Source organism: Lissotriton vulgaris, chromosome 8, assembly GCF_964263255.1.
Source record: "Lissotriton vulgaris chromosome 8, aLisVul1.2, whole genome shotgun sequence".
NCBI lineage: Eukaryota > Metazoa > Chordata > Amphibia > Caudata > Salamandridae > Lissotriton > Lissotriton vulgaris.
The window spans coordinates 1306069065-1306096847 of NC_141696.1; the positions used below are offsets into that span (position 1 = coordinate 1306069065).

At 50.2% G+C, this 27783-nt stretch overlaps 1 protein-coding gene across 1 annotated transcript in view; it reads right to left on the reverse strand.

Moving 5' to 3' along the window:
* Window positions 1-27783, reverse strand: part of CUL5 (cullin 5) — a 787955-nt gene that overhangs the window by 639508 nt on the left and 120664 nt on the right. Inside the window, exons 3-4 of the mRNA XM_086935237.1 lie at window positions 23953-24052; window positions 21129-21305 (exon numbers count right to left, since the gene is read on the reverse strand). Coding sequence (XP_086791363.1) covers window positions 21129-21305; window positions 23953-24052 — 277 coding nt within the window. The remainder of the gene's footprint in view (window positions 1-21128; window positions 21306-23952; window positions 24053-27783) is intronic.

Sequence of the window (27783 nt, forward strand, 5' to 3'; positions counted from 1 at the left end):
GGACCCAGCACTCAACTGTTCTCACCCACCACTCCAGGACTCCCCAGTCTATCGGACGGCGAAGGCCTTCAGAGAGTGGCAGTCCAGATGGGAGTTCGTGGACACCTGGAGATGCACACACCCATTAGATAGGGAATACTCTCATTTCTCACATGTTGATGAGTTACAAGTAGGACTGGACACTTTCCAGTGCTCTACTGACATGCATGCCCTAGTGCATGGGGTGGAATATTTGACCTGAACGATATCGGACCACAATCCAGTTATGACACAACTAAATGGAGGGCTGAGGCACCTGGCGACTCAAACCTGAATTAGTGGAGGACCAGGTTTTCCTTCAGGACTCTAGGGGTCACACAACTGCCTACTTCTCTGAAAATGCAGACTCAACAGATTCTAGGCTGACGGAATGGGAGGCCCTTAAGGCTGTAATCCGGGGCAGGTGTATGGTAACATCCATAGGGGTCTGCCAAACAATGATTGCAGACGTGGAAAGGGCAGACCGGGAGCTGTGTGAAATAGAGAAACAGAGGAGCTCTTGGATGCGAAGGAGGTAGCTGCCCAAGTGGAACAACTGAGATGATTTTATTACAAAACCTATATGGATCCTACCCACGGGGAGAGAGATAGGGCAGGTAGTCTCTTAGCCTGGCTGGCCAATCCGGCCCACAGAGGTAACACCATAAAGGAAATAGATGACCAAACGGGATACCCCGGATGTAAGCAGACTAGGATAAATAGCAGATCCCTTGAATTGTATAGAAGACTGTACAAGAATTTGAGGATTCATGAAGGAGACACAATGGACTTCCTGGATCTGCTCCTCCTCTTCCTGGATCTGCTCCTCCTCCCCTCCCTGACCGAAGACAAAGTAGACGAAATAAGGGGAGTCATTACAGGGCTTGCTAGGGGCAAAACTCCAGGAACGGACGAGCTCCCCACGGAGTTCTATGCCACATACGTAGAGGAGCTAGCTCCAAGATTGGCGAGGATGTACGCTGTGGCCAGAGAGGAGGGGCTCTCCCTAAGACTACACTTGAGGCACTAGTAGTCCCACTGCTTAAGCTGGGCAAATCTCCCCTAGACTATGTGGCCTATAGGCTGTTATCTATCTCAATCTGGACTTTAAAATACTGAGCAAACTGCTGGCGACGAGACTCCTCCAGAACATGACAACTGTTGTCCACCTGGACAAGGCAGTGTTTATCCCGGGAAGGAACACGACCCTTAACATAAGACGTCTGTTATCATTAATGGAGGCGAAATGGGGGAAGGGATGGTATTTGCCATGGACATAAAAAAAGCATTCATTAGCCTTGAATGGGGGTTTCTGTATGCGGTCTTAGAGCAGTTGGCATTGGGGCTAGGTTTTATACGATGGGTGCGTCGGTTGTATGCGGAGGCTCTGGCTAGGTTGCGGACGGGCAGCACAAGAGCGGTTTACTACTTATATTTGCGCCAACAAAGTGGAGAATAAACGTGTGCTGGTCAGGAAGCTCACATTTGCATACACCGAGTTCAACCGCCTGAGCAGTTTGCGATTTTATAGAACATTGAAATGCATGGGTCCAACTGTAAGCAGAGCCCAGGTGAAACTTTTTATGTGGCAGGGGTTTCGAGGTACGAGCAAAACATTTAGTCTAGTATTAGACTGCCGAACACATCACAACAAGCCTCACTACGACCACACGTAAGAACTTTTCCACAGAATGAACATGGGTTTGTCAGGAACCGTCAGCTTTTCCCACAGACTTGGTGCGCCTAAACTAATTTTACTGTTTTTCGAAGGCAATAAACATGGACTTTATTTAGGGGTCGCAGCTGTGACTCCTGGCTTTCCCTTTGCTACCCCTAGCACTGTCTTGGCGATCCCTGGCCTCAGAGGTGGCAAATTCAGTGCCAGGGACACAGGGGCAGCTGGGGCTCCACTCTCTTTATTTTGTGTACATTTTTTATTACACTAATAGTGAATAAATAAAATATACATATTCACTAATAGTGTAATAATAATGGAGTACAATAAGCTGGAACATGCCCTTTCATGGCAGCTGAGGTACGTAGAAATGCTTTTAGATGTATTTTGTATGCTTGCTTTGGAGTGGAGTGTGCTTATGTGAGAGAGTGTGTATATATGTGTGAATGTGTGTGTATGTGTAATGATGTAATTCCCACTACCCCTGGTGGTGGTAAGAGGTGTGGCGCCGCGGCTCGGGCGACTGACTTCGGAATCTGGGGATCACGGTTCTATCCCCAGCGCCTAGGTCTCAAGGCGCTGCTAGGTGATTTTGCGCTTTACATTTGTGGATTATTATTATTATTTGGTGAATTGATGTCAATGGCAATAAGCCTCATTCTTTCGTAGGACCGTGCTCAGATAATATTTGGTTCGGCATGTAGCAGAATAAAAGCTATTTATATGCTCTCTAGAATCGTCGCACAATTTGAGCCTGCAGATGCGTAAATTCGGACTCAGCTCGAGGCAGCGCTTTTCAGGGAAAACTGCTTCATCCAACTTTTCTTTAAAATGCCAATTTATTAGTAACCTACATTTTGATAAGATTCCACAGTGTTTTGTTCCCAGGTGTTTCTATTAAATTCTTTGAATGAATGGAAGGCAACTTGTATAGCGCACTGTTACTCCTAGGAGTGTTCTGGCGCTCTGCATACAAACCATCACTGCCAAGCGTACTTCAATCAATAAATACTTAAAGAGCCATGTTGACAGTTTCTTCCTGAAAAGGAGGTTGCAGCAATAGCTTGTAACTCAAGTGGAAGCTTGTTCCATGTTGACGACCCTAAAAAAGAAAAGGACCTTCCCCCCAACCCTGGTACAGCGGATCCTGGGAATTCTGGCCAGGAGGGTGTTAGCTGATCGGGGGGGTCTAAGCTAATCGTTGCCCTGAGATAGCCTGCGCCTGTATGGTAGAGAGACCTGTGGACAAACACAAGTGTTTTACATAAAATTCTCTTCTTAATTGGGAGCCAGGGAAGAGCGGGATCATGTGTGTTTTCAGAGGCAGGCCCAGAAGGGTGCAGGCCATTGCGTTCTGGAGCAACTGCAATCTATTAATAAGATATTCAAGGGCAGAGTGTTGAGGGCAGAGGGCAGAGTGTTGAGGGCAGAGTGTTGAGGGCAGAGTGTTGAGGGCAGAGTGTTGAGGGCAGAGTGTTGAGGGCAGAGTGTTGAGGGCAGAGTGTTGAGGGCAGAGTGTTGAGGGCAGAGGGCAGAGTGTTGAGGGCAGAGGGCAGAGTGTTGAGGGCAGAGGGCAGAGTGTTGAGGACAGAGGGCAGAGTGTTGAGGACAGAGGGCAGAGGGCAGAGGGCAGAGGGCAGAGGGAAGAGGGCAGAGTGTTGAGGGCAGAGTGTTGAGGGCAGAGTGTTGAGGGCAGAGTGTTGAGGGCAGAGTGTTGAGGGAAGAGGGCAGAGTGTTGAGGGAAGAGGGCAGAGTGTTGAGGGAAGAGGGCAGAGTGTTGAGGGAAGAGGGCAGAGTGTTGAGGGAAGAGGGCAGAGTGTTGAGGGAAGAGGGCAGAGTGTTGAGGGAAGAGGGCAGAGTGTTGAGGGAAGAGGGCAGAGTGTTGAGGGCAGAGTGTTGAGGGGAGAGGGCAGAGTGTTGAGGGCAGTAAGTGCGTCGGTTTGTGAACATATATATTTTGAATATTTTACAGTATGCGGTTTCCACCAAATTTGTCAGGGCCAAAGTGCAAATCTGTACATTTCCATTCAGGTGATCGTTTGCTAATGCCTGGAACTCATTTTAGGTTTCACCTGTATAGCCCATGCACTGTGCTTGAGAAAACGATTGTGTTTAATATAAACCTACATAGGACTTATATCCTGCCTCACTCTCGCACTATATAATACTCACTCTTTCACTTTATACTACTCGCTCTCTAATACTCTTTACTAATAACTCTCTCCTACTCACTATCAACTACTCTCTCTACTACTTACTCTGTGTGTGGGTGCTAATGTAATAGGTCTCGCATATGCAAACGATTAAGCTATTGGCAATGTAAATGACAATGCTATTTATTTATGATTAAAAAAAAAAACCAAGAGCAATGCCAATAGCTCTACCTTTAATAATGCCGAGACCATTGCATTGTAAATGCTTGTTGAGGAAGATATTTACAGTCCAAAGGTCTAAATGGGCTGCAGCCCTTTGATCTTTTTCGGAATCAGAAAGTAACTAGAGTAACGATCGCTGCCTACTTCTGAAATCGGAACCTTTTCTATAGCTCCCTTGGCCAGGAGAGCTACAACTTCCTCGCAGAGTAATATTAGATTGATGTTGGTATCAAAGGAGGAAGAAAAGAAAGAAAGGGATGAAAATAGCCATCCTGAATGATCTGCAAGACCCATTTGTCCAATGTTACAGACATCCAGCGGAGGAGATGGTGTTGAATTCTCCCTCCAACTGGAGTAAAATGGCCTTGCAGAACTAAATTAGGAATGCTTGGAGGCTGCAACTGCAGGGGGCTGGGTGGCAGACAACTTCTGACTACCATTCCAAGGTCGGAATGACCCGCGTCCATGTCCTCTCACAACTTAGGGAGTCTGCTCAAGATGGTGCCTAGGATATGGCTGATGTGGTTGAAAACCCCTTCCATTGCAACGAAAGTGACAAAAGCTAGACTGGCCATGAGATTTACCCTAGATGATCAAGAAGCTGGCGGTAGCAAGGTTTCCTTGAATCGCATTAAAGCAGAGTCCGCTTTCTCACCAAAAAGACAAGTCTTGTCAAAGGGCATGTCCATGAGGTTAGCCGGGACAACATTCAAGCAGCCTGCTGTTCTCAGTCAGTTGTGGCACCGTAAGACCACCATCGACGTAACCACTCTGTCCAGCGAGTCAGTTAGTGTGTAAGCCACACCGGATGGAAAATTTTGCTGCATCTCTCTCATCCTTTACACCCTGGGAAAGGACGGCCTGGGCCTCCTCATGGACCTGTGGCAGCACTTGTGCAACAGTTTCCCAAAGGGTGTGCGATAAACTGCCCTTTGAGATATTCACCGACCTCAATGCCAGGCTGGTAAAAGAAAACATCAACTTCCCAAGTGCCTCCAGCCTCTTGGAGTCCCAATCCGGAGAAGCGGAAGAAAATGTACATTGGGACATCGAAGCCTGAACCACCAAGCGATCAGGAGTGGGGTGTTGGCTGAGGTACCTCCGATCGCCCAGGGGATTGCGTTGGTGGTGTGCGATTGTCCCGTTCACGGGAGCTCCTGTGCTAGGCTTGGACCACGTGCCTAGAGGGACATCTGTTAGTGCTTCATTAAAGGGCAAAAGAGGTTTGGACGTGGAAGCCCCAGGCTGAAGCACCTTGGTCAAGAGATTAGCAGTGACCTGCACGGAGGGCAGCCCCAGGCCAAGGACCTCTGCTGCCCTCCTCACCACGTGGAGAGAGCATACCAGTATCTGGAGATGTGTCCAGTCTACTAGCTACACCAAGATCCTCATACCAGTCCAAGTGCTCCACAGGAGCGTCCAGTTGTTTTTCTAAAGGGCCCATGAACCCCTCCCAATCCTTATCCATGCCAGAAACTTCCTCAAAATGTACAGGCAACGACGCAGAACCGCTCGGCTCCGTTGGCGCTGGAGTCGATGTCCACTGACATCAATCCATCACAGAGTCGTAGAGTATGTATCAGAATGGGGCTGGCGGCACCAGAGGCATTGACTTCAGGTCTGACATCGGGAAGGTCGCGTTTGCACGACCAGCATAGACTGTGAGAAAGTGAGTTTCTGTTGCAGTACCCCCCACGCTTTGCCTGATACCTGATGCACTTTTCCTTGGTGTGCCCTGGGTCCCTGCCAATCAGGTACCCAGGGCCTGTGTTCCTTCCCTAAAACCTATACTAAAGCCTAAACCCTATTGGCATCTCTGGCCACATGTCAGCCCCTAGTAAATGGTACCCTAGGTACCTAGGGCCTTGTGACCAGAGAAGACCCCGAAGGGCTTTAGCACTTATTGTGCCACCCTTAGGGGTCATGTACCTTGACACCCACACACTGCCTTTGCAGGCTGAGTGTCTAGGTGCAGAACTAAGCAAAGAGTCGACATGGCACACATACCTGTGTGCCATGCCCACAAACCCACTGCCCTGGCATACATCAGCCACCCATCTAGCTGGGTGCCCTATGCCAGTGGTGTGGGCACAGGTGCATGAGCCCTGTGCCCCTACAGTACCCAGGGCCATTCCTGTGATGTCATTAAGAGTATATGGTGCTGGGAGGTTGTCATTACGAACTCCACAGCACCATAATGGCTACACTGAACACTGACAAGTTTGATATCAAACTTCTCAGCACATTAAACCCACACAGATGCCAGTGTGGGATTTAATGTAAAATGCACTACAGAGGGCGTCTTAGAGATGCCCCCTGAAACCTAACCTACAATCCATGTCTTGTCGGAGAGGCTGTTTAGACTGCCACACAGCAGACATGTTGCTGAACCCCTGGGTGGAGAGCTACCCGCTCTTCTGGGCCTGCAACAATGCACATCCTGGGACGAGGTGCCAAGCCTCCTCCCCCAGGATGGGAAGAGGAAGCTTCAAAAGGCATTCCGCCTTTGTGAGCTTCTCCAGACCACTTGCTGTACTCAGCAACTGGCCCCAACCAGTTCTGACCTCCACTCTGGCGGGAAGACTGGCGGGGAAAACCTACGTCAGAAAGGGGGGGTGCCAGCCTGTGCCAACTCCACCCCTCAGGTGGGAGAGGCGAGGTGATGCACGACCCCCGGGCACCGGCCATCTAAAGATGGGGAGCCCTGCCCAATCACAGCTAGGCTGCTGCCCCCCTCCCACAGGATAGGAGCATGCTAGGGGGTCTACCCACCCCAGGACAAGGATCCATTGGTCCCTGCCCTTGCCCCACCAGTAATGCTCCTAAAGTTAGTATTTAGGGGCACCCTGAACCTTTTTCCACAGATCCAGATTACGAAACAAGAAAAAAGATCAAGGAACACTAAGACCCGCCATGCAGCTGCTAAAAAGAGGAAAACATCAACTGATGTGGCCCCAGCCCTACCGGCCTGTCGACCCTCGAACCTGCTCCTGTTAAACACCGGCATCTCCAGTGGTCAGCAACCTCAAAAATCCCGGAGGACCTTACTGCGTTGTGACTCTGACTCCCTGGGTCTCCCACAGGCAGTGGTACTGCTCAAAGCAAGTAACAAGCTCTGGCATCAGCCTGGAACCACGAACCCTGCACGCTCTGCATCCGCCAAGCCTGGCCTGTGCCGGAGTGAATCAAGACACCGAGGACGTCCCCCCGGCGATTCCGACCTAGAATCCAGAGCCCAAGGACCCTCCTCAATGACCCTGATGACACCTGCAGACTCAGGACAAATGACCCCTCCGACCGCGACCAGCAGGGGGTAAGATTACCCGACCTCAAAAGACACCCCTGCAGCCGGCGCCCCACGGCCCCCTGTGCTCAACTCCTGGGTGCCTACCTATCCTCCAAGATCCCAACTTACCACTCGAAGTGTTGGTTGCTCCAGAAGATCCTCCGTCCCCGAGCCTGCATCATTTGTTCCCTTTTCAAGATCTCCATGGAATAACATGGAGCACCCAATGGTTAAAAAGCACCCTGCACCCAGCCGCCCGAGTGCCCCTGGCAGTGCAACCTGTACCCTATTCTACTTCCTCACTTTCCCTGAGCAAGTGACCAGGAGCCCAGCTCCCACAGCCGTATGGCCTGCTAGCCAGCAGCCACCAACCGAAGGCCCCCTGCCTCTCATTGGATAACATTGGGCCTAACTACCTCTGCACCCGGCTGCCCCTGTGCCGCTGAGGGTGCACCAACTGTACCTACCTGACCCTGGGGGACCCTTGAGTCTATGCCCGGAACCTTAACTTCACCAGTCGAGTACTCACCTGAAAACCGATGACTCACTTTCCTGCCATAGGATAACATTGACTGCTTTGACTCGAAAAATCTTCTAAGTGTGAAGTTTTGAAACTTTAAAATATTCATCTAAAATCAGCCGAATAACGAATTTCGAATTACTCACCTGTGATCAGGAGAGAAGCTAGTACTGTACCTTGTAGCCCAGTACTGAACTGCAAAAGTAATCACAACCGTGTTTGCTAGTAATCTAAATTTCTGCCATAGGAAACCATTGACTGTTTTTCTGTGAAATTTCTTGTCTACTTTTGAAAACTACAAATATTCCTTAAAAATCGTACCAACTACTAAAACTTAATTACTTACCGGTCTTAGGTAGAGACCCCAGTGCTGAACCTGGGAGTCCAGTACTGGATTACAAAAGTAACAAGAACCTACTTTACCTGTGCTTTGAATTTCCTTCCGTTGGATAGCATTGCTGGTTTTTTCACTGAAAAGTTTCTAAGTGTCAACTTTTAATATATCTTTATATTCCTTAAAAATCATTGCAATAACTAAAACGGTTTTACTAAACTGTTTTCAGCTTAGAACCCAGGACTGAATCTAGGATCCAGTCCTGAAGTTACAGAAGTAATCTATAAAGTAATCAGCTGCAGGGGCGTGGCTAAGCAAGCCACAATGGCGGTCGCGCTCTGCTGAGGCTCCGCTACCGGGCGACCCAGAAGTCAGCACCATCTCGTCGACCCTGGCAGTAAACCGCCGTTTCTAACGTCGGAACCGAAGCGACGCCTGAGGAGGCTTCTGTAGCCCTACACACTGCATCGTCAACGAAGATAGCGCCGTATACATTGACCCTGGGCCCGGAACCCTCATGGCGGCCACCCGCTCCTAACCAAATCTGACGCTGGAGCAGCTTACCGGCCCCACTGATCTGCCACAGCGCCCCCAGCCCTACGAGGGCACGCTTTGGTCACCTCGACCCCCGGACACTACAGATTGGACCACCAGGGGGGCATCAGAGCTCACCTCCCCCTGCAGCTCCCCAGACCGCAGATACGACGATCGCGGCGAGCCCACAAAAGAGAAAGAAGGACGACACCTGCCGCGAGGGACAAATACCACACGGGGGCCTAACTGCTAATATGACTGGCGGTGCGACAGGACAGGCCCCACTGGGGCGCAGGCGACCTGCGAACGCACTACGCCCCCTATTCCAAGCGATCTACAAACAGGGCGGCGGACTCGCGTGGGCATTCTGATCTGACTCACTCCCCACTGCTTGCACCACCAGGCGAGAAACTGAACACCCAACCTGGCAGCATGGGGAACCAAGGAACACGCAGCAGACATTGGTCCCAGAAACAGCGCCGGAAAAACAGCCTCGCACCAGCACGCTAACCAAAGCGCCCACGACCCGGCCAGACCCAACCATCTCGGACAAACTTGACCAAGTCTGGCGGCGATTGAACTCTCTCGGGCCTCCATGGAGGAACGCCTGGGTACCCCGACTACGGACATAAGCCTGATCCGGGATGACCACCGGAAGCTTGCGGATAAGGTGAGGGAAGGACTGTTTTCTCCTGAGGCGGAAGCCGGGAGAATCGCTTGTTGTGCATTTCTTTTTAACCTTGTAATATTGTGTATTTTAACCTCACCTGCCACTCTCCCCGCGCACACCCACGCAGCGGACCTTAGCGCTGACGTAGGGAAATCTTCATAATGTTGCCATCTTCGTGGAACGCTGAGGCCACGCCCACCTACTCAGGCCACGCCCCCCGCTTTCAGTACAAAAGGCGCGCTGACTGCTAACGCGCCCAGAGGACTGTTATCTCCTGAGGCGGAAGCCGGGAGAATCGCTTGTTGTGCATTTCTTTTTAACCTTGTAATATTGTGTATTTTAACCTCACCTGCCAATCTCCCCGCGCACACCCACGCAGCGGACCTTAGCGCTGACGTAGGGAAATCTTCATAATTGCCGCCATCTTCGTGGAACACTGAGGCCACGCCCACCTACTCAGGTCACACCCCATCACACCACAAAAAATGTGCATACACCGGACGCGCAGCGGACGAGCGCAACGGGCGCGCCGTTTGCGCGCCTAAGGCAAGCCCGTCTGCGCCCGTCCGCGACCGACCGGGGCTAGGGGCATGCCGTTATCCACAATCCCTCACATATGTTCCGGCACAACTCCATGCCCTAAACAACCACCGATCGCTAGATCCCGCCACACTTTCCTATGCCCAACATCTCGGCATAGCTTCCTATAAACCTTCAATACCCGCCCTCTCACCACCTCCCATCACCGCTCGCCTCCTGAACATGCGGTCAGCTGTTAAGCACCAATACGAAATATTCGACCTTCTGGATTCCGAATCCCCTGATCTATTATTTCTGACTGAAACGTGGTATCGCCCGGACTCCCTTCCTGGTATCCTGGCGGCCCTCCCTCCTCTCTACTCCATGTTCCACGTAGATCGTCTTGAGGAGAGAGCAGGCGGTGGAGTCGCTCTGATTGCTCGCAAGGGACTTCACTTCCAGGCCCTGGTGGCGCCCATGCTACCCGTAGCAGATTGCCTGGTAGTTCGCTCCACCTCCCTTAACATCCCAATCACCTGTGTATTGATCTATCGACCTCCTCAATCCTCCTCGGGATTTCTTTCTGCCCTTCAGGACTCCCTCGCGACCCTTGTAGTCAATAGCGCTTCCGTTCTCGTGCTGGGAGACTTTAACTTCTGGCCTACCGACCCTGCCGAGGACACGAAATCCAAGAACTTCACGGAACTACTGCTTAGTCTCAACTTCACCCAGCATGTCCAAGGTCCCACTCACAACCGGGGCCACACCCTGGACCAGATCTGGACCCTAAACATCCCGCTGACCACCCCTATCATCTCGCCTTGCTCCTGGTCAGATCACCACATAATTGCTTTCTCCTTGGTTCAGAGCCAAAAAATTACTCCTCCCCGACCTAAGAACACCCGGGTAAGAAATTGGAACAGAGTTGATATTCCATTCTTGTGCAACTCGCTAGTCGCCTCCTGCCCGGATCTATCGGGGCTGACCACGCACTCTCAGACCACCACCCTTGACCACTGGCTCACCTCAGCCTGTGACCCAGTGGCTCCTCTGAGGCGGATTACCATCAACCGCACTCACAATGCCAACAAGTGGTTTAACCCTGCTCTTAAAGCAAAAAAACTTGTGCTCCGCCAGGCTGAACGAGCATGGCGTAGAGCATATTGCCCAACTCGCAAAAAACACTACATTTCCACCCTTAACGATTATAAACAATCCATCTTGGCAGCCAAATCTGACTATTTTTCTAATCGCACTCTCGCTGCGGAAAGCCAGCCGCGTGAGATCTTCGCCACCGTCCACGAGCTGGCATCTTCTGACAGAACCCATCCCAAGATCCCCCCCTCCCAAGCTTTGTGCGACTCACTCAATGAATTTTTTATTGATAAAATCGACCGCATCAAAGCCAATATCCCCCCCCTCCTCCCACTTTCTCCCACCCCCAGCCCCCTGTCAACTCTCTGTCGCTCACGGTTATCCCTGCCCTCACCAGTGAATCTCTGCCCCCTTTACTCCGTCGTATCAAGTCGGGCTATCCAGCTGACATCTGTCCAGCCCGCATTCTGCGCCAGATCTTTCTCAAATGTCCCTCCCCTGCTCTCACTCTTCTCAATGACTGCTATACGAACAATTTCGTCACTGATATCTTCAAGAATGCCATAATCCTCCCCATCTTAAAAAAACCGGGGGCCGATCCCTCCTCCCTGGCAAATTATCGCCCGATCTCCATTCTCCCTTACCTTGGAAAGGTAGCTGAGTCCCACGCCACCCAGGTACTCAGCACCTTTAATGAGGACAGCAACTACCTCGCACCCTGCCAGGCGGGCTTTCGCCACCGCCATTCCACCGAGAAGGTGGTTATTTCGGTCATGGACCAACTTAGGGAGGGGCTCGACACTAATATTCCCCAGGCTCTTGTTCTCCTAGATCTGTCCGCCGCTTTTGACACGGTGGACCATTCCATTCTTTTGTTCCGTGTCAAGGCGGCAGGCATAGGAGGGCAAGCATTGACCTGGATTGGCTCCTTCCTTGCTGACCGTACCCAGGCCGTCCACCTGGCCGAATTCTCCGCCCCACCCCACAAGGTGCAATGTGGTGTCCCCCAGGGTTCTTCTCTATCCACCCTCTTATTCAATCTTTACATTTTCCCCCTCATTTTCGCACTTCAGCAGATGGAGGTCACAGTCTATAACTACGCTGATGACCTCCAACTCATCTTTAATTTTGCCTCTCCTTCCTCTGGTGTCACTGCCTTCCAGTCGGTTATGCTATTTATCCGGGATTGGATGAATGCCAACCATCTTAAACTCAACCCGGATAAAACTGAGCTGATCCTGACTGGAGGCAGTGCCAATCCATGGTCCCCCTCCTTCTGGCCCCCCTCCCTCGGTCTCCCCCCACCCCCTCTCATTCTGTTAAGACTCTCGGCATCACTCTTAATCACCAATTGGCCTTGCACTCCCATATTAGTTCGGTAGGATCTTCCTGTTTTTTTACCCTTCGCACCATCAGGAAAGTCTCACGTTTTTTTTCCTTTTCTGCACTCAAATTAATAGTAATGGCCATGGTCCTATCCAAAATAGATTATGGGAACATCATCTACAATGGTGCCCCCGCTTACGCACTCCAACGCCTTCAGCTAGTGCAGAACCAGGCAGCCCGCCTGGTACATGGCCTGTCCAAATTTCAACACTCCTCTCCCCTCCTCATCTCTCTCCATTGGCTCCCCGTCAAACATAGGGCCCTATTCAAAATCGGCTGTCTCACCTTCCTAGCTCGAATGGGCACCGCCCCTGCCTTTATCAATTTCGCTATTACTAACTACTGTCCCTCCACCAAATCTTTACTAGTAATCCCCCGCTTCAAGAAATCTAGATCCGGAGGCCAGAAATTCTCGGTCCATGCACCCACTTTTTGGAACTCCCTCCCGCTCCACATCAGAACCTCGTCCTCCTATATGGAGTTTCGCAGCGCCCTTAAAACCCTCCTGTTCCAACAGGCGTTCGGCCTATAACCCTCCCCATCTCCTCTTGCTCAGGTAACTCCTCTAGCGCCATAAAACTGCACTGTGTACGAGCGCTTTATAAATTCTTAAAAATTCAAATTCAAAAATCCCTCGCAGGCCTACAACCCGCTCTTACTGCACACAATAAACGATCCGAGCAGTACTGGGGCGCCTGACTACAGTGGAGGAGCGCATTGACGATTTGGAGGGAGGTTCCAGGCGCTGTAACATCCGCGTGCTAGGCCTGCCGGAAGGCATTGAGGGGACACACCCAATCAAATATGGCTATTTCACTAACGGACGACACCATATCCTGAAGGAACAAACTAAGGAAGCCAAGCAATACTCTGACCTGATGGACAATTGGAAGCAAACCCCACCAAAACAGTGGTGGCCTCCATCCGACACCACAAGATGAACGACCCACTTCAACCTCAATCGACGATCAATGATCCTACCAACGCCCCAGCGGACCCAGCCTCGCAGGCGCGAACTACCACCCCCACGCATTGACAGTTCACTCTCAGGTTCTATGAGAGCTCGTTTGGACGTGTCGGATACGCCGATACATCCCAGGTATTGGGACAGTTTCCCCACCCAGTTACATGTACTGTTTTCCGAATCTCCTTCTACCCTACACCACATGGGGGCACAACTTTCAGAGCTACCGGCACAACTAGGTGGGTGAAGATGTCAACCATCTGTGAATACCAAAGGGCTAGACCGTTATTGACACATCTGTCCTCACCATTCAGCATCACACAACGGGGCGCAGGCCATGATTCTCAGATTTCCCAATGCCAAGCGCAGACGTTAGGATCTTAACCCTGAACACAAGGGGTCTCCACACACCACGCAAGAGATACGCCACATATGCCTATATTAAGCGCCAACAAACACACATTGCACTCCTACAGGAGACTCATATCACAGCACCAGAAATTGACAAACTGCGGACCCGGTGGCGAGGCACCATATGTGCCACGTCATACTCAGCTTTCACATGGGGTGCGCTGATTTGGATACGCCCAGGCACTCCTTTTATGGAAACGCATAGAGTAGTGGACAAGGAAGGCAGATACGCCCTGTTATAGGGGATACTAGATGGCCAACCCATCCTGCTGGGCAGCATATACGCACCAAATATTGAACAAGACAGGTTCTGGGATTCCCTCACTAGCGTTCTGGCCCAATTTACGTCCATCCCGTGGATCCTGGGGGGTGAATATAACTGCGCGCACGACACTGCCCTTGACAGATCGCACCCACCCCCGCTCACTCTCCGGCCCTTAAACAGACAGAGCGCTTCCGCAGCTGGGTTAATCACTGGGCGCTAGAAGACGCGTGGAGAGCGCATTATCCTCAAACACAACTTTATTAATTTCACTCCATTCCCCACAACTTACGTGTCCGCTTGGATAGATTCTTATGCACCCGTCACTGATCCCTAAGGTCCAGCATACAGATTATCTGGGACGTGTCCTTTCTGACCATGATGCACACATATTGCGTGTACAGTGGACACCTCCCCGCCCTCCGGTACCTACTTGGCGCCGCCCTAGGGAATGTCTGACGGACCTGGTATTCCGACACGACCATGCGCAAAGCATCCAGGAATATTTCACTCACAATGCAGGATCTGCCACCTCCAGATTAGTCGAATGGGATGCTTTTAAGTAGTGGCTAGGGGAGAATGCATTATACAAATAGTAGGGGTGCGTCGCACACTGGAACGCACGCTCATTGACACTGAACGCAAACTGGCGACACTCACAAAACAGGAAGACACCGACACTGCTACAGTGGCCCAAGTAGCAGAGGCCAAAACACAATACTCTACTGCTTTGGCGGACTTGCGCAAATATAACTTTAGGGCCTACGCCACTCGCATGCACAAAGAACGGGACAAGACAGGCACACTCCTTGCGTGGTTAGCAAAGCAAGATACGGACACCAAACCCATCACTGAGATTATCACCCCCTCCGGGGACCTAGTACGCTCCCAAATAGACATCCTGACTGCTTTTCAAAACCACTACACTGCGGTCTATTGCACCCCACCGCATCTCCGACAGGAGACGATAGGTCACTTCCTAGACCCACTACAAATCCCGCACATCACGGATGCGGACAATGCCACACTAGTTGCAAAAATAACAGCAGCTGACATATCGGGCGCGGTCCCGCGTTAGTTCGACATAAGGCACAAGGAGTGGACGGTCTCCCCCTCGAGTACTTCATTACTTTTTCTACCACATTGATCCCTCGACTGACAGACGTTCGCGGAGGCCCTTGAGCGCGGTGAGCTCCCAAGTTCCCTACGCAAATCGGTCATAGTATAGTTTCTTAAGCCACTCCGAGACCCACAACAATTGTCATCTTACCGTCCCATAACGCTTCTATCCACGGACTGCAAAATCTTGGGGAAACTTCTCGCAAACCGATACAAACAAATTCTATGCCCCTTGATCCACCCGGAACAATGCGGGTTCGTCCCCGGCAGGAACAAGCCCAAAACATTCAACGGATATTCCATATCCAGGATCAGGTCAAGGACTTGTACCCCCATGCGGCCTGTATAATCCTCGACCAGGAAAAAGCTTTTGACACCTTGACGTGGCCCTACCTCTTTGCCATCCTACAACGTGAAGGGATAGGTCCTACTCTCCTCCGATATACGCGTCTTCTGTATACCATCCTCACATCCCGGGTCCGACACATCTCATCTCCATTCCGCATAGAGAGGTGCACTAGGCAGGGCTGCCCCCTGTCACCCCTAATCTTTGCCCTAGCAGTGGAACCCCTAGCGATCCGTTTGCGTTGGGAGGGAACCACATAGGGCATACCCATAGCTGACACTATCCACTGCATGTCCCTCTACGCGGACGACCTCCTCCTGTACATCTGAGACATTACTATGGACTAAACACCTGTATGGAGGACCCTGACGGAGTTCGCAGGGGCATCCGGGTTGCGGGTGAATTGGGATAAGTCCACGGTATACCCGCTGCATCAATCCCTTACGCCGCGAGTGATCCAGATGGGCACGCCGACCCTGACGTGGAACGCGGGTGCTCCCCGATACCTCAGTGTTCGCCTTTATCACTCCCCTGCAGACATGTATGAAGGCAATATTCGCAGGAATCAGGGCGTTGGTAGATTTCTGGAAGAACCTCCCTTTGGCCCCGATCGGTCGGGTAGCCATAGCCAAGATGATAATCGTTCCTAGTTTACTGTACTACTTTACCAACTTACCGGTTATTCCACCCAAGACTTTCTTTCGTGAACTCGACACACTCCTCCGGACACTCATATGGGGGACTGGTCGACACAGGCTAGCTCTCACCAAACTGCAACTTCCCACTACACAGGGTGGTCTAAGTGCGCCGGCCCTCGAGTCATACTTCCTGGCGGCGCAGCTCCAATGGCTGTCGTACTGGACGGCGAGTAGACACACAGGGGAAACCGCACCGCACAGGGGCCTATTCCGACTCCCGAATTCTGCCGCTTGTTGCTCCCAGGTACCAAAACCACGACAGACATACCCGGTGCAGGCGACAGTGGCTCGCCGCTGTATGCAAAGAATCCATCGCATGGCGCCAACGACCCCATGCTACTCCCCGTGGCTGCCGCTAGCCGGCTGGCCTCAGCGAGAGACCTATTTCGTGCTTGCCACGCTTCCTGCCTGGACTGACTGCGGGCTGACAGAGGCAGAGGGGCTATTCGTGGACTGGCAATTACGCCCCTACGACCAACTGATGGACGACTATAACCTCCCCCGGGACAATTTTTAACACCGTCAGCTCATACACAACTTTCGCCCTCATAACGACCTCACAGCTGGCGAGCCAGCAACACACACGGTCGTTCACACCATCCTGTACATGGGTGTTGGGCGCCACCTGGTCACCTGGCTCTATAAAGCCATAAGAGAACTCGTAAACAAACCACTGCATGACCTACGGGCCACCTAGGAAGACGAATGTGGGCGACAGTTCCATGACAGAGAATGGCTGAGAGCGTTAGAATTCCAGAAGAAAGTGTCCAGGAACTCACGCTTCAAAAACATACAATTCTACATTTTGCATAGGGCGTACCAGACTCCAGCGCGCCTCCAGCGGTTCTATCCAGAATCATTGTTCCAATGCCCCAGGTGTTACTCCCCTGATGCACACTTCCAATACATGTTCTGGGGCTGCTCCGCCTTACGACACTACTGGACCACCATCCTTGATGTAGTCCAAACACTTACGGGTCTCACAGAGCTACACTCTTGGGAAGCGATGTCTCTCGGAATATTTTGTAGGCCTCAAACACACAAAGTGCAAATGCGCTTCGCAGCTCTATCCCTTCTCTTGGCCAAGCGGAACATTGCCATGCACTGGCGGGCAGCGACAAGGCCCCCAATGGAAGCATGGGTGGGGGCGGTGCAGAAATGGGCAAAAGCCGAGGAGGGAACTCTGAGGGAAGAGAAGGCGGGAGTGCAGAGGAAGCATCCCATATCAATGGAATGGGCTATGTTACTCCACCAGTTTCAACAAATGCGCACACGTACGACCCCGGACACCCCTCACAGCGCCCCTACAACCCTGACAACGCACATCTCACAATAGAGCGTACATGCGGCTGCCGCCACCCCCCCCCTCCCCCTTGGTCCCCCTAAGTCATCAAGCGCAATGAGCTTACGCTGAGGTGCGTTATCACCCCCTGCTATGCCCCGTGATTCCCCTTTTCTGATGGCCTATATATGTACATGTATGTATTTGTAATACAGAGCCAGACTGACAGATAGTAGCTGACACGATCCACATATCCTCCACGGGATTCACCCCCCAACTTTACATCCCTCCCACACTCGCTTTGCAGTAAGGACAAGGGGACTATGCTTCAAGTACTCCTGCCTGATACAGGCGATATGTTTGCTGATCGACCACCCACTCTCCAGGTACTTGCATTTACATGTCATACTGTAATGTGCAAAAACCACAGTTGATGGACAGAATGCAGAACAATGTCATACATTCACCTGAAGACGGCTAGAATGCCAGAAACCGGTCCTCGGAAGCTTGTTTCCGGTCCAGGGAAGGCATGGCTTGGCAGTTCGGGCTGGACTGTTACCATGAGGCACAGGGTCAGACTGATTTGCATATGGCCATGTCTGAACTGGGGTGGAGTGCAAAAAAACGATGGATTTGGGCCCAGATCTCTGTACTGGGGTGAATGTATGACATTGTTCTGCATTCTGTCCATCAACTATGGTTTTTGCATTTGTCACCCCGAGTGGGATGGGTATGCTCAGACGTGAGTCCCATGCTCTCCACACCACTGGATTCAAGCAAGCCGGGCTGAAGACGGCTGGAATGCCAGAAACCGTTCCTCGGAAGCTTGTTTCCGGTCCAGGGAAGGCATGGCTTGGCAGTTCGGGCTGGACTGTTCCCATGAGGCACAGGGTCAGACTGATTTGCATATGGCCATGTCTGCATTGGGGTGGTGTGGAGTGCAAAAAAACGATGGATTTGGGCCCAGATCTCTGTACTGGGGTGAATATATGACATTGTTCTGCATTCTGTCCATCAACTGTGGTTTTTGCATACTGTAATGTGACCATATTTGAAAAATGTTAATAAAAATATATTTTTTAAATAAATAAATAAATCAGCTGCATTTATGTAGAAAAAGCCTTTGAGCTCAATGTTAAATTGTGTTGCCTACTGCAACCATTGTACCTATTGTGTTTACAAAGTTTATTGCCTCTTTGCAAAGTAAATACATGAGAATACTCATATCGAGAAAAGTATATTTTGATACCTGTTTGGTTCTAAAAATAAAACAACTATATCTTTGGATATAAAAACAATTGGCCTAGAGTTCAGTTCTTGAGTGTGTGAAACCTTTTGCTGACTAAGTGTGTACAACAAATGCTTTACACTGTCCTCTGGTACTGCCTTACTGCTCGACCAAGCTACCACTTCAGAGAGTAAGGTCAGACCTGACTTTAACCTCTGTTATACCTCTGGGGATTGTGGACTCTATACACACTGTACCTTACTTTGGTCCAGTACATGTAGAGCCACTTTCCCACATCGACCCAGATCCAAAATTGGATCCAGAAGACCCCGCCGGCACAAGGGCCGTCAATGGAGAACATGGAGGGGTCTCCCTCGATCCCTGAAGGCTGCCCGGATGGGTCAGCCAACTCAAATCCTCCTTAATTTGAGTAGGTTCGCTCAGGCTACCGGAAAAGGAGGGAGGCTCGGAGTCGAACCTGGCTCCACAGAACCGTGTCTAGAGCGTTGATGCTCCTTACCCATCTCGTTGACAGAGGACAGACGAGGCCAAGTCAGTTTGGACTTCTTTTTATGCCTCTTCCCCAATGTTCACATGATCTCGAGTGAGAGGAAGAGTACTTGGGGCTCCTGGAGAGGTCATGCGACCTTCTTTTCCTCAAACGGGACTGGGATCTCCAAGGAGTTTTGCCCGACCGAAGCAAGTAGCTTCAAAGATCGCTCCCGCAAGCCTTCAGCACCATGGCCAGGCAGTCTGAGCAGGACTTCATGTCATGGATGCACTTGAGGCACCACAAGTAGACAAGGTGGGGGTCGGTTACCAACATGGCAGGGTGATAGGCGGCTTGAACCCTGTACATCTAGATGACATCCTTGACACACGAGAAAAGGGTTTTGTAAACAAAATGTCAAAAAAAGGCTGTCAAAAAGGGACTGAGGGGTAGCTCTTTCCTGAATCAGCGCTTAACTGGTGCAGAAAGAAAAGAAGTGATGTTTGCCCGCCTAGGTGGCGCCTATATAGATAATCACACATCATGACAGACGTTAATGTCGCCAACGAGGTCATATGAAGCTGAACAGAGCCACTCGATGGAATGCAGGGTACTGCTCATGCAAAAGTTTCCTGATCCAGCGGATGTCTGGGAAATTCAAAAGTTAGGAATCTGCAGCCAGAAGACTATCAGATTGATATAAATGAACTCAATTTAACCTAACAAAGCTTGTTCATTTGACAGGACTAGGACTCAAAATTTTTGTTTTACATTGCACCCTTTTCAAATGAACATGGTATCTTCTTTCTCTGTCTGTACAGCTCTAGATAAAAATGTACCCTTCAGCATTTTGTAAAATAGAATTAATGCAAGCAGATTTGTGGTCTTGTTTTTGTTGTATCTTTAAAATGTATTCTTCTTCGTGTTCCTGATGTTCTTGGAGGAAGGAGCAGACTCAACCTTACCTTTACAAGGCCATTTCCTCTGGCTAGATGGGCTTGTGTATGTAATTTCAAATGTGCCTTTGTTTTCTTTCTATCCCTTGTGGTATAACACAGGATTATTAATTAGTATTAGAGCAAACGTTACTTTAAATGAGATGTGTTATGTATCATTTGCTTCACAACAGATCAACGGTTTTAAAAACTATCGAACATACTCTTCTTGGGATGCTTGCCAGACTTCTACATAAATGTTTTAGTGAGCAGACCCCACACTAGTCTGTTTATCGATTCTAAAACTAGAATATGTTTGCCTTATTTTACCATGTGCTAGATTGTAGCTGGTTTGGCTATTTAAGTAGAATAGAGAGTGAGCGATATGCGAATTCCCATTATTTTACATTTTGAGAATTTAATGGCATTTTGATTTGAACTGGCTATTTTTGTTTCTGTAAGACTGCTACATTTTAAATAGACCTTCATGGATTCTACTGTCTGGTTTAAGTTTGATTTGGCTTGGTTTATCTCTAATTTGGGGTCATCATCGTTTGGGACCACACAAAGCCCCTGATCCAAATTAGTGCATAATTTAAGTTTCAGCAATTTGTATAGAAAACAGACGCAATGTATGAAAATTAGCTATTAATGTACAGTTTGATGTTTGGAGATGCATTATATTTTTCTTGCGACCCATAGAGGGATGAGGTTAATCACCATTGTTTATCAGACAAATTGGAAATGTCATGTACCTCCTCAACTGATAATGCCATACTGCTGCACACCATATATCATTGTTGTTCTTTTATGTTTTTTTAATGAAAACAACTAATAATACAAACAAATTGAAATCGAAAACAGAGGCAATAATTTTTCTGTAATTTATAGCTACACACAGAGTTGCAGACACGCATGCCATCTTAAAATTACTATTAGGTCAGAGTTAAAGTAAAACCTATAAGAATATCTGCTCCTTACCTTTCTTACAATACTGTCTTCTACATTTGATTTCTTGTTGCTGCCCTGCTTCCCCATTAATGTAATTTCAAGTTGACAAAAAGGTTTGGGCAGTATATCACACTGCGTGAAGAACTTTCGCCACTCTACGATATAAGCTTTCAGTAAGGCTGTGTCATCTTGGTGACTTAGTACTCTCTGAAAAAGTAGAACATGTAGTTAAAAAGTAGCAATGTATATGTATAAACACATAGCGTTCTCTCAACAAATTGAGTGTATACTGGCAGTGCACACTTCTAAAATAAAAGCTAATGAAGACATACAATTTTCTTTTGTACAATAATCCCTACATGTGAAACTTAAAATGGAATTGGGAGGTCTTGTTAAAAGCAATTGGCAAACGGACTCTTCTTCATAACTACATTTGCCTCTAAAAATTAAGTCAATGGCATACACAAAGGCTCAAAGGATAAACTCGAAAACCTTGCATTGTTTCTACAGGCATGGGAATATTCTCTATAACACGCCTTTAATATTAAGAAAGGGTCCAATGTGCTTGTGATACTATTGTCGCTTTGGATTAGGGTTTAAACTATCAAATGGCAGGCAATTGCCTTCGTCAAACTAAATTGTGTACTAAAGAATTAACCTATCATCAAATCTTTTGCACATTTTCCTTGAGAAAAAAAACTTAGGTTGCTACATTGGTCAATTTTAACGCCTTAACCACGGCGGCATTTACACCGCGGTGCGGGCGTTCTAAAGAGTGGGCGGGGCTGCCCCGACCAACGGTCGTTCGCAGCACCAGGGAGGGAGTGCTCCTGTCGGCTGTTGGCCGACGGGAGCACGGAAAGGGTTAAAGGGTGCTCAAGTTAAATAATTTGTGCTGTGGCTCCATTAACAGGGGGTTCTGTTTTCTCACCTACAACAACATTTATTCCACAGGTGCAATAAGGGATGGCTTCAATCACCATCTCATACCTTACCAAAATTTGGGTAAGAACATGTTTAAGGACCAGCTATGGACATCACTACTGTAATTATTGCACGGAATGCTACACTACATTTGGTTTTGGTCACTCACAGATAGGGCATTGGACTCAATTAGCACAGCTTGGAGCTACCATTTGACTGAATTCCCACTGGAACAGTGCTTAATTTGAGCCGGTGGTTTCCGGTGCTCAACACTGGCGCACTTTTAATGAGCAGCAGTTAATGACACATTCATTTATGGTGGGCACGGGGAGATTAAGTGATTTGTCCAGAATCACATGGTGTTGAGCTGACGCAGAGACTTGAACCGGGTTCCCCAGCTCTGAAGTCGGCAGCTCTGGCCATTACACCACATCCTTTCCCCACTTTCATGGGTAGTAGTTGGTTCCGTTTTAGGCGGCGCTAACAAGAGAAATGGGCTGGTGAAAGCTGCCGCCCGATGTAAGTTTGTAACTTATTATTTTACAAATTAACCACTGCACTGGAAGGATAACATCATAACTTAATTGCAAAGACTCTAATCTAGCACTTTGCAGGGGTCATTGGAAGACACAAAACCATTTCCCATCCCTGGTGTGTCTTGTCTCAGTTTTCAAATTGCTCTGTTTCTTTCTTTCACTCGTGTTTTCTTGTCTTTTCTGTGTGTACTGATATTAAGAATTATATATTGACCATTGGCTCCATTTGGCATAATTGACTTCATTTTCTGTATTGACTCGATCTTGTGTAACAGACTCCATTCCTGTGCTCGCACATAGCTGCAAAGTGGGGAGGGCATGTTTTTGCTTTTCACTAGTTTTTTGCTCTTCACTGATCAGTGTAAACTGTGGAGAAGTGTGGCTCAATGATTAGAGCGGCAGACCCTGATGCAGAGGTCTAGCCAGGGACCAGGGTTCAATTCCCCGCCTCGGCGGGTCTTGGGCTCAAAAATTCCACGGACCTGATAATTCTCGCCTCAGTGCCTATTCCAATCATAGAGTCCCACTCTGCAACTCTGGGCAATAGCTTGCTTAATCTCCACAACGGCCCCCACAACGCTAAGGATGCCTGGCCTCCACCTTGGGGGTGCCCAGGAGTGGACGCCTCACAGGGAAAGCCAGGATGGGTTCCACAGCGGTATTTGTACAAGCGCCTTGAGACCCTTGCGGGTGAGTAGTGCGCTATACAAGTATCAATTTACATTTAACATGTTGTGCGGGATGCATGCTTGGTACCTTTCAGGGAATGTGAGGAATGTACAGCTCTGTCTGGGAGTCAAAATACAGGACCCTGGCCAGCTTCTGTCTTGACCTTGACACAGACCTGTAGATATTAACCATCTGTGATCCAGTCAAAATGCAGCTCTTTGACATTCTGCCAATGCAGGAGTTTCAATGTACATTACATTGTTTCATAGGGTTCCTCATTCTAACCCACATAGCCCACTCCAACCTCCCCCATGGTGATTGGTCTATATGAGGCTTGGCCCAATTGATGATTCTCTACAAGAACTCTTATCAGAGGACGACCTTTTTATACGCTCTCTGAGAAGTAATGGATGATATAAAAACGTTTTTGACAAACCAATGTGATGCCTAATAAAGATCACGCTCTTGATGGAAGGATTGGGGCTATGAAGATTAAGAGTCTATATAATTAGGATCAATGATTACAAAAAAAAGAAATCTGGGTATCATCCCAAATCAGTCAATTTTTTTGCTCCAATAAAATATTAACATATCGGAAAGTTTGTTTTTCAGAATTATGGATTGTGAAAGCATCTTTAGTAAAAGCATCGACACAAAAAATCTACATGTAGCACATCTTAATCAATACATTTATAACAGTTTTTTTTAAATAGTCAAACACTTACAGCTTGAGCCTGCTTTATAAAATCAAGGATGTCTTCTTTCAGGGCTTGATGTATTTTTGCTGGGCCTTTATCATCCCATAAACAAACAGCATGGACATCACTAAAAGAAATTTCCAAATAATTGGGAGGAAAAGCAAGATAAGTTTTATTATATTGAAAAACATTTTAAAGAGGTGCACATACAACTGAAACAATGTTTTAATAGGCGACTTGAAACAAGAGCAGTTAACAGAATGTTGATACATCCTAAGCCATGACACGATCACTGGATAGTTATCTGCTGTTACTTGGAAGCACCATGGCCATTCTGATATTGCCGGCTTGGCAAGTTCCGGGAAGAAATGGCCTCACATTTGCATTTTTTCTCTCACCTGGCACTTGTTGGCCCTGTCTGTCAAACTATTCTCAGTGTGTGAGACTTGACGGTGGGTATAACACAGACAAAGAAATCTGGTATGAATTCTGTGTTGGAAGAAATATGGGGAACAAATGCTAATAGCCTTATCTCACACATACAGTCAGCATAATAAGCGGTTAATGACGGGGCGTGGTTTGGCGCGCAATGGCGGCAGACGTGGCAGGGTAGATTCTCCGGCCACAGACATCCTGAGAAGGCTGTGACTACAGGCGGAGCCGAAGGTGAAGCTCACCCACCCGACACCTAATTTTGGGACAGATCGCTTGTTGGGCCCCGCACCGGCACTGATGTGAGGACCGCGGCCGCCCCGGACGCTGCTGCCCCGGCGGGCCCGCTTACGCGAGACCGCGGCTTCGCCCAAGCAGCTAGGCCTAAGACAGCGGCCTACACGACTCCTCGCCGGAACCAGCAGCGGCTGAAGAAGACACTCAGGAGGTTCCCCCCCACTCGCAAGCGGTATTGCTGAGGCAGCCCCCCCTATACAACTGCACCCCAACGGGACGGCGTCCCTACGAGTCCCGGCCGGAGGATTGACGGAGCGGGAGAGACCCAAACACCGGAGGGCGCCGGAACCTGCGGCGGCCGCAGCCACGGTGAGAGAGGGTGAGCCGCGTCCGTACACTGCACTGCTGGCTGCGCGGAGGGAGGGCCCAGACGCGCCGGGGAGCGGACCGCCGCCACTGCCGCACCAACGGACTTTGTGCTGGGGTGTGGCGCACCGCATGGAAGGCTGCGACCGACCCGTACACTGCCTCCCCGGGATACTAGACTGCGGGGGACGGCGACTCTTGCCTGCGTAGAGGGCCTCGAGCTGCGGCCTGAATAACACACCATCGGGGCCCACGCCAGCGGCGGAGAAGGACGAGGTAACACCCCCCGCCCCCCCATCCCCCCCAAACAGAGCCTTCACACAGGACGCCATACGGCGCAGAGCAGCTGCCGTGCCCTGACGCAGTGAGAGACCGCCACGGCGCTGTGACACAGGAAAAACTGCAACCGCCAGATAGCGGGTGCGAGTGGCCGCACTCGGGGAGAGCTGTGGGGGCGAGGGGCATGGTGGAAAGTGGCGGGCCCCCGCGGCGACGGCTGGGCAGCTTATGAGGCCGGACACGCTGTTAAATTGCTAACACCACCTCCTGCGTGATAATAGGGCCAGCGGAGGAGCGGGACTCCTGCTGGTTCCATAGTTGCGCAGATTCAACACTGGCCTCTGGAAGTGGAGGCGCCGCGAACCCGAAGCAACGCCTGGCTGAGCGTGGACACACAGGAGTAGACCCCACGGCACTGACGGCATTGGGGCCCTGAATAACAGACTGTTGGGGGGACGACGACCCCAGTGCCACACCGGGTCATACATGATCCTAATCTATATCCTGATCTGGAGACAAGGACCACACGTATTTGGCGACGGGAGAGGTTCCCTCCCCAACGGCCGATCCTCCTTTGCACTCCTTACACTCCGACAGTGGCCGAAGATCACGGAGAGTCCAGACATGGCGCGACAACCCCCTTTGGGAGATAAGCGCAGCGAATCCCCTGAATGAACCATCGCTCCTCGAGAGCGCTACACTGGTGGAGAGGAGCGGCAGACACCGGACAGTGGGGGCACGTATTGAGGCGCCTACACCCGACCAGCCCAGCGGGCACGGGACAACACACGCTAAGCGCTACCGCGGACGTAGAAGTGACACAGGGGCCCGAGCTGAGCTAGTGAACGCAAGGCTCTCGGAAGATCACACAGTCGCCCCCCCGGGGCCGAATTTGGAGCTACCTCAATTGCGCAGAGGACCTGTATAACTGCCACAACAGGCCCATGTCTGGGGGAGTGAAAACACGGACTGGCACCGGAGGCACGTCGACGAAGGGGAAACTGCCCAAATCAACGACCAGGATGGACGCCGAACAGGTGACGTCAAAACTGGACAATGTGCTGGCCGTCATGGAACGACTGGAAGGATCCCTTCAACAAACTCGCACCTCCCTAGAGACCAAGATCGACAGCGTGGCGATTGACCTAACCCACCTGAAGGCCGATCACAAGAAGCTGCAGGATCGCCATGCGACCTTGGAGGAAGAGGTGGCAGCATTGGAGCCCACAGTGAATCAAGCAGACAAACACATCCGAGACCTGCTTAACCGAGTGGAGTTTCTAGAGGAACGGGCTGAAGATGCAGAAGGGCGTGCACGAAGAAACAACATCCGTTTGGTAGGCATCCCGGAAAAATGGGAAGGGACGGACCCCACTCGACGAGTAGAAGACTGGCTGAGAGACCTGCTTCCGGAGGGTGCGCTGTTGCCCCACTTCGTAGTGGAACGCGCACACAGAGTGCCCACGAGACCCCTCCCTCCGGGCTCCAACCCCAGACCTATAATCCTACGTGTTCTCAACTACAGAGATCACGATACGATTCTACAGAATTCCAGGAAACTTGGCACCATCCAGATAGACAATGCTACAGTGATGAAGCGTCGGCGCTTTAAGTAGTCGCAGGGGGCGTGGCCTGGCAAGTGGACGTGGCCTGATGAAGTGGGCGTGGCCTGAGAGCCACGGGGTAGGTAACCGCCATCACCGAGCGAGCCTGCTCTCAGGCCACGCCCACTTCATCAGGCCACGCCCACTTGCCAGGCCACGCCCCCTTGCCAGGCCACGCCCCCTGCGACTACTTAAAGCGCCGATGCTTAGCCTTTCCCAGATCCTGTACTCCCGAGGCACAGCCGGGAGCTCTGTTTGAATCTGTATTTTTAAAAACTTTGTGTTTTGTGTGAAATTGATTTTTAATAATTTGCACACTTCTCCCTCACCTGCTAGTCTGGTTGGGGCACTTATCCAGAACCTTTAACACCCGTGCAGCCGATCTAAACGCTGCCACGGGGTAGGTAACCGCCATCAGCGAGCGAGCCTGCTCTCAGGCCACGCCTACTTCATCAGGCCACGCCTACTTCATCAGGCCACGCCCCCTGCGACTACTTAAAGCGCCGACGCTTAGCCTTTCCCAGATCCTGTACTCCTGAGGCACAGCCGGGAGCTCTGTTTGAATCTGTATTTTTAAAAACTTTGTGTTTTGTGTGAAATTGATTTTTAATAATTTGCGCACTTCTCCCTCACCTGCTAGTCTGGTTGGGGCACTTATCCAGAACCTTTAACACCCGTGCAGCCGATCTAAACGCTGCCACGGGGTAGGTAACCGCCATCAGCGAGCGAGCCTGCTCTCAGGCCACGCCTACTTCATCAGGCCACGCCCACTTGCCAGGCCACGCCCCCTGCGACTACTTAAAGCGCCGACGCTTAGCCTTTCCCAGATCCTGTACTCCTGAGGCACAGCCGGGAGCTCTGTTTGAATCTGTATTTTTAAAAACTTTGTGTTTTGTGTGAAATTGATTTTAATAATTTGCGCACTTCTCCCTCACCTGCT